This window comes from Phocoena sinus, chromosome 17 (assembly GCF_008692025.1).
Source record: "Phocoena sinus isolate mPhoSin1 chromosome 17, mPhoSin1.pri, whole genome shotgun sequence".
In the NCBI taxonomy this organism is placed as follows: Eukaryota; Metazoa; Chordata; class Mammalia; order Artiodactyla; family Phocoenidae; genus Phocoena; species Phocoena sinus.
Window position 1 is genome coordinate 50,903,867 of NC_045779.1, and position 15,494 is coordinate 50,919,360.

Genomic DNA, 15,494 nt, shown 5'->3' on the forward strand with positions numbered 1-15,494 from the left:
ACCAGAAAGCCATTTCCTTGCCAGCGGTCACCCAGTAGAAGCAGGGCTAGTAACTGGTAACAGTTTTAATCACCTTCCTGCTCTTCAGTATCACTTAATATAACCTATGGGCATTATCTAGGATATGAAATATTACTAATGAATATGAAATTTAATCATGTACCAGAAAACACCATTTGAAATTTTTGCATATTATAAATATTTAAATTGTAGTCTTTAATACTGCGTATGTCAGAGGCCATGCCAAGAATACTAAGGGGAACTTTGGGGAATTTGTGACCTCACGTTTTGTCAGCAAAAGTGCTATATTCTAGTACCAACGAAAAATTTGGACACTTCACCACACGTGCTCTTCAAAACACCTCAGGAAAATTCTTGAAAGGTTGCTGCCTCTCACTCGGTGAATAACTTGGTAAAATTTTAAAAAGTGCATGCAATTGGGAAGCAGCCACCTTGCACAGGGAGATCAGCTCAGTGCTTTGTGACCACCTAGAGGGGTGGGATAGGGAGGGTGGGAGGGAGGGAGATGCAAGAGGGAAGAGATATGGGAACATATGTATACGTATAACTGATTCACTTTGTTATAAAGCAGAAACTAACAGCATTGTAAAGCAATTATACTCCAATAAAGATGTAAAAAAAAAAAAATGCATGCAATTGAGGAAGACTGTGGTCCACTGTGCTTATAATATTCACCCAAAGTAATGGGACGAGGTAAGGGATTGACACCCTAAAGATTTCTTTATTGTGAAAAGAAAGTATCTATATACAAGGGAACTGCTTCTATGTATTTGCTAAGTATTTCTGCATAAAATTAATGACAGCCAGAACTTTTTTGTCCTTACTATGTGCTAACGTACTGTGTTAAGCACTTTTTAGGTATCTCTATATAGTCCTCACAATTACCCTAAGGAGGCAGGTACTCTTAACGTCCATTTAACAGATAGGAAAACAGGCCCAGAGAGGTGGAGCAACTTGAAGAAGACACGCAGAGTGTGTCTTCTTAGACCCTAGGGTGCTATCCATTAAGTACCCTGCCTCTCTTTACATGTCACATGTCAAATTATGAGAAAGAAAAGTTTAAGAAAGCAAATTCCTGAGGAACTTTAAGAAAGCAAATTCCAGGGCTGCTAGGAAAGGGAGTGGGGCTAACCCATCAACATCTATTCACATCTACATCCCACATGAGGCCGCACGATAACTCAACAGTTAAAATTAGAAATAACAGTCACAGAGAAACAGTGAAATTACAGGAAATCTACTGGAGTCAGGAAGATAGAAGTACATCGGTTTTTCTAAGTTCCAACACTTAAAATAATCATTTTCATTTACTTGGAATCTTGGCTTTCCAAAGTGACTTATTCTCCATAGGTAAGTATAAGCTTAAGCTTTACTGTAGCTTTAAAACCCTAATGTTTAGAAAGAACAGATAAAGCTCCTCCCGTTCTTTTTCTTTTTTTTTTTTTTACCCCAAGCTGGGAATTACAGTTTTTTAAAATGTCTATCATGTACATAATTCCATAATCTCAGAAAAAAAATACTAGACCACTCACTGCTTTACTTTTTCCACTACAGTTAGTCAACATTGGGAAATCTTCAGTACCCTCCAAACCACTTGTGTTTCCAGGATATATTTGTTTTATATCTACTGCATTTTCAAACAATTTTCACAGCCCAGAAAAAGTCCTTCCAATGAAAACAAATTGTCTTTTACTTATATGTATTTAAGTGCTAGAATGTTTGCTTTCATAAGATTTTGGACTTGAGGTATAGATCAGTTAATCAGAATAATGCTTAAATTTAAGAAGAGTTTATACAAGAGTAAAATCCACCCTTTTGGATAATTGGTCACTTCTTTCATAGCACCGAACTAAACAGCTCCAGTTTCCCTACTAAAAATTAGCAACAAAAGTATGTATATACAGACTGATGAAGCAAACATGGCAAAATGGTAACTTTTTATTTTAGTCTGTGGGTATGTAGATGTGTATTTTACCATTCTTATGTTTCTGATTATTTCCAGTTTATCACAATTAAAAGTGAAAAATGTATTTTTAAAGTAACAAAAGTTACAAGGTGGCATTAATAAAATCCCATTTGGAATGAACAAAGCAAAGAAATAAATTGCAAGCATGAATAAATGAAACAGTGTCCAGGGACAACTGCTGTCACTACCCGGTAAATGTCGAACAGGACCTGAAAGTTGGCCAGGCTGGATAATTGGTTCCCATCTCATCACCCTCTGAAGTGGGAGGGAGGAGAAGCAGCAGCATAATACACTCCATGAGATCAGGGAGCAAAGTAAGTTATCTACAATCCCAAGCACAGAAGAATCACCTGGAAAAAAAATCTCATGCTCAGCTGCCTTTTCCTGGGTTCCCTTTTACTGACTCGAACCTTCAGATTTCTTCTTAGGAGATTAATTACAGTGATGGCTACAGCAACATACCACAAATGAATCAAAAAGTGAAGAACCCTCTTACACCATAAAATCAAAACCACATGCAAGGATGTGTGCAAGAGCTGAAGAACGCCGCGGGGCTTTCAGCAATAAGCAAGCTTCCCCAGCCCCACTGCACCACAAGGCCTCCAAGAACACATTCGGTGAAGAAAAAGAAAACTCACTGAAATGTTAAGGGAGAGAAGCAAAACTGGCAGTTGATTTTTTTTTTTAAGCTCATCTAAATACTAAAATAGAAGCCTATTACTATAAAATAAATCTAGACATGTGTCACTGGCAGTCACCAAGTTGAGAGTGGACATTGCAGAAGCAGTTTGGGGGCTGGGGGCAATATAAAGACTTCAGATTTCACCCAGTTAAGATTTGGGTTGAGGGGCTCCATCAGTAGAAAAAAAGGGCTGCAAAGAAATTTAAGTTTTCTTTTGAACTGGCTTCTTTTGCTGGACAGAAAGTATGAGTACTAAGAGATGTCAAATGATTTAAAAGAAATTTTTAAAATATTGATACTACCTATCGCCTGAAAACCTCGTCAATACAGATAGCAATGCAAGAATGTTTCAAGAATAGTATGGAAGAATCCTGGTCTTATCAGGGCTGTGATTTTGAAAGGACAAGTGGAACAGCTGAACGAAGTAGATTTGAATATTATCCCAGTAAATGAAGACAGACAGGGAGTTAAGTCTCTAGAGACAAAAGGTGGAGGAACATTCACGTGCTCAGATTCAGTCTTTGAACATGACACCCAGAAAGATTCAAGGACTCCAGTCACAGTGAGAGCTGATGCCCAGCCGGAAGGAACTCCAACCTAGGACTCCTGACTCGTAAGCCAGTGGTTTTCTAGTAAACTATCGCCAAAGAGTTCAAATCACATGCACATAAGTAAGCTCTGGAAATCCATTGTTAGCACACTGCTTATAGATAACAGCACTGCACTGAATACTTAAAAGTTACTAAGAGGGTAGATCTTACATTAAGTGTTCGTACTACAAAATTAATAATAATAATAATAAAGAGATGGGAGGAAACTTTGGGAGGTGACATCTATCTCTATGGCCATGATGGTGGTGATGGTTTCACAGGAGTATACTTATCTCCAAACTCATCTAATTGTATACAGTAAATACGCACAACTTTTTACATGGCAATTATATCTCAACAAAATGTGGTTGTTTTTTTTTTAAATCACATACACAACCAGGATTAAAGAAAAAACTTCAGTTGACTGAAGTATTTTCCTTAGGCATTTCCATCCTAGTTCTTTGGTAACCTTTATCAAACTAAGCAATATACATGTTAAAATATTGGTTTTTTGTATAACTTTTAAAAAGTACAAGTTATATGTTAAAATAAAAAGGGAAATTTTAGCTTTTTCAGCTGGTGAAGTATTTCTAATGTGACTCATTTTCATACTGAAAAAGAAAACCCTATGTATAAAAACTGGATCAAGCAGGAACAGGATAATATAGAAAGCCAGGAAATAGAACATATGCTGATTTCGGGTTCTAGATTAACATGTTTCTCTGAACTCCTTACTTTTTTATTTTTCTGTTTTTATTGGGGTATAGTTGTTTTACAATGTTGTATTCATTTCTACTCTACAGTAGAGTTGAGTTCCCTGTGCTACACAGCAGTTTCTCATTATTTATCTATCTTATACATATTAGTGTATATATGTTAATCCTAGTCTCCCAATTCATCCCACGCTCCCTTTCCCCGCTTGGTGTCCATGTTTGTTCTCTACACGTGTGTTTCTACTTCTGCCTTGCAAACCAGTTCATCTGTACCATTTTTCTAGATTCCACAAATATGCGTCAATATACAATATTTGTTTTTCTCTTTATTACTTACTTCACTCTGTCTGACAGTCTCTAGGTCCATCCACATCTCTACAAATGACCAAATTTTGTCCCTCTTTATGGCTGAGTAATATTTCATTATATATAGGTACCACATCTTCTTTATCCATCCAATGTCTGTCGATGGGAATTTAGGTTTCTTCCATGACCTGGCTATTGTAAATAGTGCTGCAATGAACACTGGAGAGCATGACTCTTTTTGAATTATGGTTTTCTCAGGGTATATGCCCAGTCGTGGGATTGCTGGGTCATATGGTAGTTCTACTTCTGGTTTTTTAAGGAACTTCCATGCTGTTCCCCATAGTGGCTGTATCAATTTACATTCCCACCAACAGTGCAATATGGTTCCTTTTCTCCACACCCTCTCCAGCATTTATTGTTTGTAGATTTTCTGATGATGTCTATTCTAACTGGTGTGAGGTGATACCTCATTGTAGTTTTGATTTGCATTTCTCCAATAATTAGTGATGCTGAGCATCCTTTCACATGCCTCTGGGCCATCTGTATGTCTTCTTTGGAGAAATGTCTATTTAGGTCTTCCACCCATTTTTTATTTAACATCTTTATTGGAGTATAATTGCTTTACAATGGTGGGTTAGTTTCTGCTGTATAACAAAGTGAATCAGCTATATGTATACACATATCCCAATATTCTCTCCCTCTCGCATCTCCCTCCCTCCCTATCCCACCCCACCAGGTGGTCACAAAGCACCAAGCTTATCTCCCTGTGCTATGTGGCTGCTTCCCACTAGCTACCTATTTTACATTTGGTAGTGTATATATGGCCATGCCACTCTCTCACTTCGTCCCAGCTTACCCTTCCCCCTCCCCGTGTCAAGTCCATTCTCTACATCTGTGTCTTTATTCCTGTCCTGCCCCTAGGTTCTTCAGAACCGTGTTTTTTTTTAGATTCCATATGTATGTGTTAGCATATGGTATTTGTTTTTCTCTTTTTGACTTACTTCACTCTGTATGACAGATTCTAGATCTATCCACCTCACTACAAATAACTCAATTTCATTTCTTTTTATGGCTGAGTAACATTCCATTGTATACATGTGCCACATCTTTATCCATTCTTCTGTCGAGGAACACTTAGGTTGCTTCCATGTCCTGGCTATTGTAAATATTGCTGCAGTGAACATTGTGGTACATGACTCTTTTTGAATTATGGTTTTCTCAGGGTATATGCCCAGTAGTGGGATGGCCGGGTCACATGGTAGTTCTATTTGTAGTTTTTTTAAGGAACCTCCATACTGTTCTCCATAGTGGCTGTATCAATTTACCTTACCACCAACAGTGCGAGAGGGTACCCTTTTCTCCACACCCTCTCCAGAATTTATTGTTTGTAGATTTTTTGATGGCCACTCTGACTGGTGTGAGGTGATACCTTATTGTAGTTTTGATTTGCATTTCTTTAATGATTAGTGATGTTGAGAATCCTTTCATGTGTTTGTTGGTAATCTGTATATCTTCTTTGGAGAAATGTCTATTTAGGTCTTCTGTCCATTTTTGGATTGAATTGTTTGCTTTTTTTGATATTGAGCTGCATGAGCTGCTTGTGTATTTTGGAGATTAATCCTTTGTCAGTTGCTTTGTTTGCAAATATTTTCTCCCATTCTGAGGGCTGTCTTTTTGTCTTGTTTATGCTTTCCTTTGCTGTGCAAAAGCTTTTAAGTTTCATTAGGTCCCATTTGTTTACTTTTGGTTTTATTTCCATTTCTCTAGGAAGTGGGTCAAAAAGGATCTTGCTGTGATTTATGTCATAGAGTGTTTTCCTCTAAGAGTTTTATAGTGTCTGGCCTTACCTTGAGGTCTTTAATCCATTTTGAGTTTATTTTTGTATACAGTATTAGGGAGTGTTCTAATTTCATTCTTCTACATGTAGCTTTCCAGTTTTCCCAGCACCACTTATTGAAGAGGCTGTCTTTTCTCCATTGTATATTCTCGCCTCCTTTATCAAAGGTAAGGTGACCATATGTGTGTGGGTTTATCTCTGGGCCCCCTATCCTGTTCGACTGATCTATATTTCTGTTTCTGTGCCAGTACCATACTGTCTTGATTACTGTAGCTTTGTAGTATAGTCTGAAGTCAGGGAGTCTGATTCCTCCAGCTCCGTTTTTCTTTCTCAAGATTGCTTTGGCTATTTGGGGTCTTTTGTGTTTCTGTACAAATTGTGAAATTTTTTTCTCTAGTTCTGTGAAAAATGCCATTGGTAGTTTGATAGGGATTGCATTGAATTTGCAGATTGCTTTGGGTAGTATAGTCGTCTTCACATTCTGCCCAGTTTTTGATTGGGCTGTTTGTTTCTTCTGATATTGAGCTGCATGAACTGTTTGTATACTTTGGAGATTAATCCTTTGTCCATTGATTTGTTTGCAAATATTTTCTCCTATTCTGAGGATTGTCTTTTTGTCTTGTTTATGGTTTCCTTTGCTGTGCAAAGCTTTTAAGTTTCATTAGGTCCCATTTGTTTACTTTTGTTTTTATTTCCATTACTGTAGTAGGTGGGTCAAAAAAGATCTTGCTGTGATTTATGTCCAAGAGTGTTCTTCCTATGTTTTCCTCTAAGAGTTGTATAGTGTCTGGCCTTACATTTACGTCTTTAATCCGAGTTTATTTTTGTGTATGGTGTGAGGGAGTGTTCTAATTTTATTCTTTTACATGTAGCTGTCCAGTTTTCCCAGCACCACGTATTGAAGAGACTGTCTTTTCTCCTTTGTATATCCTTGCCGCCTCTGTCATAGATTAGTTGACCACAGGTGCATGGGTTTATCTCTGGGCTTTCTATCCTGTTCCATTGACCTATATTTCTGTTTTTGTGCCAGTACCATACTATCTTGATTACTGTAGCTTTGTACTGTAGTCTGAAGTCAGGGTGTCTGATTCCTCCAGCTCCATTTTCTTCCCCCCCTCAGGATTGTTTTGGCTATTCGGGGTCTTTTGTGTCTCCGTACAAATTTAAAGATTTTTCGTTCTAGTTTTGTGAAAAATGCCATTGGTAATTTGATACAGATTGCACTGAATCTGTAGATCACTTTGGGTAGTATAGTCATTCTCACAATATTGATTCTTCCAGTCCAAGAACATGGTATATCTCTCCATCTGTTTGTGTCTTCTTTTATTTCTTTCATCAGTCTTATAGTTTCCTGAGTACAGGTCTTTTACCTCCTTAGGTAGGTTTATTCCTAGGTATTTTATTGAACTACTTTTTCAAAGGTGACCTTTGCACTTTAGCTAGCAATGCTTGGTATCTCTAAGCATGCACATTTTCTGTTCTTCACCAAAAGCAGCCAGTTTAAAAGAAAAAGCTGCTTCCTTTGAGAAATTCAAACTTACCTATGATTTTGAACAAACTTCCAACAGGGATGTATTCCTCTAATATTCATTAGAATTAATTTTATAAAGACACCATTTCAGGGAATTTTTCAAAACCATGAATGGAGAATTTGTTAGAGACGTAGGATGGGAGGAAATATGAGCAACAAGACACACAGAGTAAGCAAGGGGGAAACATAATCAGCAGCAGCAAACAGTCTCTGCACACTTGCTTGGTGCCAGGCTCTGTTCCAAGGGCTTGACATGGACCCTCCGTTTAACTCTTACAACAAAATCATTAGCGAACAACACATATATATGGAATCTAAAAAAAAAAAAAAAAAAAAAAGATTCTAAAGAACCAAGGGGCAGGACTGGAGTAAGAACACAGACGTAGAGAATGGACTTGAGGACACGGGGAGGGGGAAGGGTAAACTGGGACAAAGTGAGAGAGTGACACGGACATATATACACTACCAAATGTAAACTAGACAGCTAGTGGGAAGAGGCTGCACAGCACAGGGAGATCAGCTGGGTGCTTTGTGACCAACTAGGGGGGTGGGATAGGCAGGGTGGGAGGGAGATGCAAGAGGGAGGGGATATGGGGATATATGTATACATATAGCTGATTCACTTTGTTACACAGCAGAAACGAACACAACATTGTAAAGCAATTATACTCCAATAAAGACGTTAAAAAAAATATCATTAGCTAGGTAACTACCATTACCTTCTCTTTACAAACAGCAAAACTGAGGCAGAGAGATGCGAAGAAATAACCTGAACAATGTTACAAAGTAATTAAGAAATGGAAGAATTTGGGGTGCAAATATTTGGACCAAATGGAGAATAGAAAAATGAATTTCATTGTTTGAAGGACCCTTGGGACTATTTAGTCTAAATCTTGTTTCTAAATAGGCAGGATGTCTGGTCAAAAGGTGAATTTAAGTCCTCTCTCTCACTTTCTCACACACACACACAAACTCTTACACTCTCACACACTCTCATACACACACACACTCTCCACAGTCTCACACACTCTCACGCACACACTCACACAGTCTCTCACACACTCTCATATACACACTCATGCACTCTCTCATGCACACACTCTCACTCACACTCACACACACTCTTCCCCACACACTGTCCCACACTGTCTCACACACACACTCTCCCACACACCCACTCATACACAGTCTCTCACACACACACATTCTTGCACACACATACAGAGTTCGTGGCAGAGCCAGTGAATAGTTACTTGTCAGGGCTAATTCAGGTCGGGCAAAGAGCCCCTCACAGCCATTCCATCCAGAGTGTGAACCTTGCCAGAGACTTTAGAATAAAAGTAGGAATAAAGCCCTCAGATTTTAAACATTCTAGTCTTAACTAGGGTACAGAGCCTGTATACCTGAATCTTCTAATAGATCATAAAACCTGACCCACCTGCTGCCATCAATTCATCCTGTTCTCAGGGGCTTGCAGGGTGGGCTTCTTTGTGGAAACGTGTCCACAGCAAGTGGTAGAAAACTCCTTCCCCTCCTCCCACCACCTGCCTGGAAACTTCAGTATCGGCAATCACCCTACTCTTACCCATCCTTCTCCATGCCCACAATCTCAAGACTTCCCAGAAAATCAAAACAGGTTCTCTACTTAAAAGGGCTAAAAATCCTTAATCTTGACCAAAAACCCTTCCATCATCAACAGTACAATGCTCCACAATGCCCTCTCCTTAGAGCCTATAGACATTTCTAGAAGGAATGCCACCAGATCCTATCCCCAAACTAACGTTTCTATCATTAGGCAAGCAAAATAATCTACTGAACTTTGAACATCAAGGAATTTCACTGTATCGGTAATAAAAGCAGACATTCCTCCTGCGTTGCATTAAATTCTTAAAAGTTCAAACATATATTGGGCATAATCAGTAAGAAATAAAGACAAGAAATTTTCAATATTTTCCAGTTATAGGCCTGTAACTATAAAAATGATTGGATATAGCCTAATATGTAAGCTGCTGGTATTAAATTCTATACATTTCGTGTGAAATCACTGTGCTGTACCTTTGATATGTTTCCAAAACATCTGTGACTAAGAAATATAAGGACCACTTTATAAATAGTGTGAATCTTATGTTTAGGAGTTAGGTCTCGGGCTTCCCTGGTGGCACAGTGGTTGAGAATCCGCCTGCCAATGCAGGGGACACGGGTTCGTGCCCCGGTCCGGGAGGATCCCACACGCCGCGGAGCGGCTGGGCCCGTGAGCCATGGCCGCTGAGCCTACGCGTCCGGAGCCTGTGCTCCGCAACGGGAGAGGCCACGACAGTGAGAGGCCTGCGTGCCGCAAAAAAAAAAAAAAAAAAGAGTTAAGTCTCCATTTTCATGAAATCTTTTCCTAGAGCAACATCTACTCCTTCCCCTCTGAACACAGAAGACGTTTCTCGTCTGTATCCTCCTTTTAGTATTCTGTCTTGAATTTCCTGTATACTGCTATTGATGTTCTGCATTTATTTGTTAAAATTTTTTTCTTTGATACCCACAGTCTAAGCACTGTAGTGGGCACTAGAGATACAATGCGAACGAAGTCACCACGCTTTTGGAGCTTATGTTGCAAAAGCCCTGGTGTGGATAAGAGAGCCTGCATCAGTTAAGGCAAGAAATGCTAGCCTGTTTTTGTTTTCTGGGTTTTTTTTCCAGCTTCACTGAGGTATAATTGACAAATCTGTAATATATTTAAAGTATACAGTATGATGATTTGATATGTGTATACATTGTGAAAGGATTCCCCCCATCGAGTTAATTAACACATCCATCCCTCCTCACATTTATTTTTTTTTTTTTTTTTGGTGAGAACATTTAAGCTCTAGCAAATCTCAATGAGAGAGTACAGTGTTATCAACTATAGTCACATTACATGTTAGACCCTTAGACCTTATTTATCTTATAACTGAAAGTTTGAACCCTTTTACCAATTTCTCCCTACAGCCACTGGCAACCACTTTTCTGCTCTGTTTCTATGAGTTTGACGTGGTTTTTTGTTTGTTTGTTTGTTTGAAGAGTCCACATATAAGTGACCCCATGCAGTATTTGTCTCTGGCTGGCTGGCTTATTTCACTTAGCATAATGCTCTCCAGATTCATCCACGTTGCTGCAAATGGCAGAGTTTCAGTGGCTTTAACACAAAAGGAGTTTTGCTTCTTGCTGACACAGAGTCAGGTGCAGATGTGCAGTAGGGAGATTTCCACGGAGTCATTCAGGGACCTAAGCTCCATTCACCTGGTGGTCCTGATGTCCCCTGGGGGCTCCGAGAAGGCAGGGGTTAGATCCTCTGCACCAAGTTGGCCAACTCAAGAAGAAAGAGAGACCCTCCACAGGAGGTTTGTGGGGACAGGTCTAGAAGCAGTAAGAACATCCCTTCTATACATTTTCCATGACAAACTCAGGCCCATGGCCACAACCAAGAGGCAAAAGAAATGGGTTTTGATGAATATGCAGTGTTAGCTACCAAAGGGACAAGAAAATTCTACAGTGTTTAAGAAATAAATAGTTGATATAATAGAGTAGGGCTGGGGCTAGGGTGAGGGGAGCAAGGCTCCGACAGTGGAAATGCAGGGAGTCGCTCTCTCTCAGGCTTGGGCAAGTACACGCCTTAGATTTGTGCCATAGGTGCCCCTCTTGCCTCACCCTATCCTGGCCCTGATACTTTAACTGCAGAAAATGGAGAGCTAGAGAAATGATTTGCTTTAGATACAGTTATCTGGAAAGGAGCTCGTCACAAAGAGGATGGGAAAAGAGCTTTCTAGCCAGAGTAAGCAGCAGAGGCACAGGTCCTGAGACAGGAAAGTTTAGAGTGTTTGAGAAACAGGAAGAGGCCAGTAGGACTGAGATAACAAAAGGAGGGTTGGAGAAATAAAAAGTGCCCAGGTCACACATAGCCTTTCAGGCTGAGTAAGGAGTTTGGGTTGGAAACTCCAACTAAAGCATTTATGTGGCGGAATCAAATGCTCCAGATTTTGTTTTATAAGCAATTGATCTGACTGCCCTTTGGAGAATGGATTGCAGGGAGATCAGCTGGAAGGATACCAATGTGGTTTGGGAGGGAGATGGTGATAACCCGGTCTACAAAATGGCAATAGATGCAGAAGAAGAAGGATTTAAAATATACTGGAGAGAGGTATAGAAATCATAGGTATTGATGAGGAAAAAAAGGGATAAAGATTTATGCAACTAAGTGAATATTAATGTTATATGAAGCCAGGGGGGAATGAAAGAGAATGTTTTTTTCTATATAAATAGTGAGCTTCTTGAGGGTAAGGGAGATACTTCTTTCTATTCTCAACAGGAATAATCCAACAAGATGTTTTTTAAAATATAGTATCAAAGGCTCAAGGCCATATGCACACCATGTCCCACCTACAGAATAAGAATCAGTACCATATTCTGGAGAACAACTGGCAATAAGGTCAAAAGCCTCACCTCTCCATCTTGGTGGCTAAGAGCATGGCTGAGTCAAAATGCCTAGACTGAAATTCCAGCTTTACCACTTACTAGTTCTTGGTAGTTCTGTGACTTTGGGCAAATTACTTACCCTCCTGTGCCTCAGGTTATTCCTTTATAAAATGGGAAGAAAAATACAGCCTACCTCACAAGGTCATTTGAGAATTAAATAATATGTAGCACAAAGAACTATGATTGGCACATAGTAAGTGCTCAATAAATGTAATGGTTAAAGTATATTAATTATTATATCTAGTTCGGTGAATGATTCCTAAGGAAAAGAGATGTGGGAAAAGATGTACAGTACAAGGAGGTTCATAGCAGCATTATTAATAATACTGAAAACTTAATATTGAGATGTTTATCTGCCCAATGATAAGGAAATGGATTTTAAAATGTCATAGTAAACAATGACTTATGAAGCAGACATATCATTAAAATAGGTACAAATATGTGCTTTATGATGTATTAAGTTTTAAAATCTTATATTTATGTACAAGGGGTGGAAATATCTAGAAGGATAAAAAGCAAAATGTTAACAGTGGTTACTGCTGAGTGGGAAGATTATTGGTAGTTTTGTTTTCTTCATTGTTTTGTTCTCTATTTTCCAAATTTTCAACAATAAATGTTGGAATTATATCCATAAAAAATTCTGCAGTTAGTGGGTTTTAAACCAATGACTTATATGAACACAGTGCAAAGTCTTTACCACTTACTTCCAAGACAAAACACCTAAATATCTCAGCAAGATGAGGGTTTATTACCAAAATACATTTCAAAACTAAGTGAAAAAATGGGACATGAACTACTGGCCCTAATTAGTGGATATAGCTCATTTGTTTTCTCACTTAAAAATGTACAGGTTGAAGGAAGGAAAAGTCATTCTCAAGGATCATTAGTAGAAGCAGCTAGGTGCCTTGCCAGTTCTCTTTCCCCGACTTGCAAGATAACCAATTTCTTCAGCTCACAATACTTTCTGCTCTTAAAAACACTGCAAAGGGAGGGTGGGAGGGAGGGAGACACAAGAGGGAAGAGATATGGGAACATATGTATATGTATAACTGATTCACTTTGTTATAAAGCAGAAACTAACACACCATTGTAAAGCAATTATACCCCAATAAAGATGTTAAAAAAAAAAAAAACACTGCAAAGGCACTTTACTTCTAAGAAGAGCACACACCTACTGGGTTGTATTTCTCTAGCAACAGGTTTGTTTTCATGAGCCATGTACTAAATGTGTTTATGTTCAAAACTTCTAGCATGCTCTTATCTACTTCTCCCAACAGACATTTGTGTGAATTAAACTTTCAACTTCATTAAATAATAAAATTATTAAATGTAGATGTTATAGATATCTTTCAACAGGTGAAACAAATATCAACGGTAACTTAATTAGTAGCAATGAGCTAGGGTTTTAAATGGATAAAGGAAAGATTTCTGTAATTAGCAAGAACTACCTACAGAATAAGTAGGAGGATTTTTTTTTTTTTTTACAACTTTTACTGCCACTTTTGCACTGAAGACATAACCTCTAGACCCTTTCTTCATATGCCTTCAAGTTAAAGACCACACAGCTAAAACCGAGCCATTGACGGGTGTGGGGTACACATTCAAGGCGGCAGGCTGCCATTCAGGTCAAGCTTTGAGGAAACTTTAATCCTTCTCAGGTGACGCTACTTTTATTCTACAACATCCAGTTGATCTCCTCAAATATTTTCCTTCCTCCCCTCCCTAAGCCTTCCAGAGAGTGTTTAAGTAGCACAAAGTACTGTTTTTCTACCCAATGAGTGTCAGATTACACTAGGCTGAAGCTACTGTATGTTCACTCAGTAGCTTCTCTGAAAGCTGTTAACAGAAAACATTATCAGAAGATGTCTAATAGAATTCAGGTTTTCAGAAGGTTTGCATTTCATTCCTGTTAGCATAAGCCAAAAAAAGAGTTTTTTAATGTCATTCTACCACTAATGTTTCAGTAAGCAGAAACTGCTGGAAGACTTCACCTCCTCCATCTGACAGGCCATGGCTTGACACAAATCAAAGTTGACCCACTGGCCAGCCAAACATGCATCAACTCATTACTCTGAAAATTACTCTGCAATTAAAGAGGAAGAATTAAGTGTATTGCCTGCTCTCTAAGAACTGCTTCATAGTTAACAAAATATCCATGGTTGAAAAGGAACAGTTCTTTTTTTATTGAAGAATTTCAGCTAATAATTGTGGAAGGAATAAAAATAGAAAAGAATTTTTATAACCCCTAAAGAAACTGATGATTCAAAGATCATCAAGGGAAGAAACCATTACATGAAAGGTTAATGGGAACCTCAAAATGGAGGAATCAGGCTGTACCACATGAACCCACTGGTTAACCTTAGCATCGCTAAGAAAATGGGATGTTGTGTGCTTCCTGATGTGTTGTAACATGAGGTGCACAGCAACACCTGTGAAGCGTCCGAGCCAAAAGAGTTGAACCTGAATGTAATCAAGCCTTCAAGGAGAGCTTCCAGTTTACAAAAACATGGAGGATAGAGGAAGTCAAATGACCCCCACAAGGGACCAAAAGCAAAAATCCAGAATGTCAGATATTCTGTAGAAAACTGACCTGATCTTTTCAATAAGTCAGTGGCACGGAAAACTGGGTGGGAAGGAAGTACTGCTCTAGAATCAAAGGAACTTGAGGGACATACCAACCAAGTACAATGAGTGGGTGTTACATCAATGCTGATTCATACGTATCAGCTGTATAAAGATATTGTCGAGGCAACTGATGAAGTTTGATGACATACTGATTATGAGGTGTTACCAAGGAATAAGCAATTTTGTTAGGTATGTTAATGGCACCGTGGTTTGGTAAGAAAATGTCCGTATTTGTAAGAAATAGATAAGGTAAAATGATGTATCGTCTGAGATTTGCTTTATAACACATAACAATAAAAACTTAAGGGCTTTCCTGGTGGCGCAGTGGTTGAGAATCTGCCTGCCAATGCAGGGGACACGGGTTCGAGCCCTGGTCTGGGAAGATCCTACATGCCACGGAGCAACTAGGCCCGTGAGCCACAACTACTGAGCCTGCGCGTCTGGAGCCTGTGCTCCGCAACAAGAGAGGCCGCGACAGTAAGAGGGCCGCGCACCGCGATGAAGAGTAGCCCTCGCTCGCCGCAACTAGAGAAAGCTCCCACACAGAAACGAAGACCCAACACATCCCAAAATAAATAAATAAATAAATTTATAAAAAAAAAAAAAAAAAAACTTAAGAAGAATATAAGGAATAGATGAAACTAGTGTGATGAAATCCCAACATTTGTTCGATCTGGGTGATAGGCAGTCTTATGCTACCCTCTCTGCTTTTGTGTATGTTTG

General features: G+C 39.0%; 1 protein-coding gene across 3 annotated transcripts in view; it reads right to left on the reverse strand.

Moving 5' to 3' along the window:
• Positions 1 to 15,494, reverse strand: part of RSPO2 (R-spondin 2) — a 169,409-nt gene that overhangs the window by 139,871 nt on the left and 14,044 nt on the right. The window contains exon 2 of one of the 3 annotated variants that reach the window (XM_032610185.1): positions 8,516 to 8,532. The exons of the other annotated variants lie outside the window; for them this stretch is intronic. Coding sequence (XP_032466076.1) covers positions 8,516 to 8,532 — 17 coding nt within the window. The remainder of the gene's footprint in view (positions 1 to 8,515; positions 8,533 to 15,494) is intronic. 3 annotated transcript variants of the gene reach the window in all.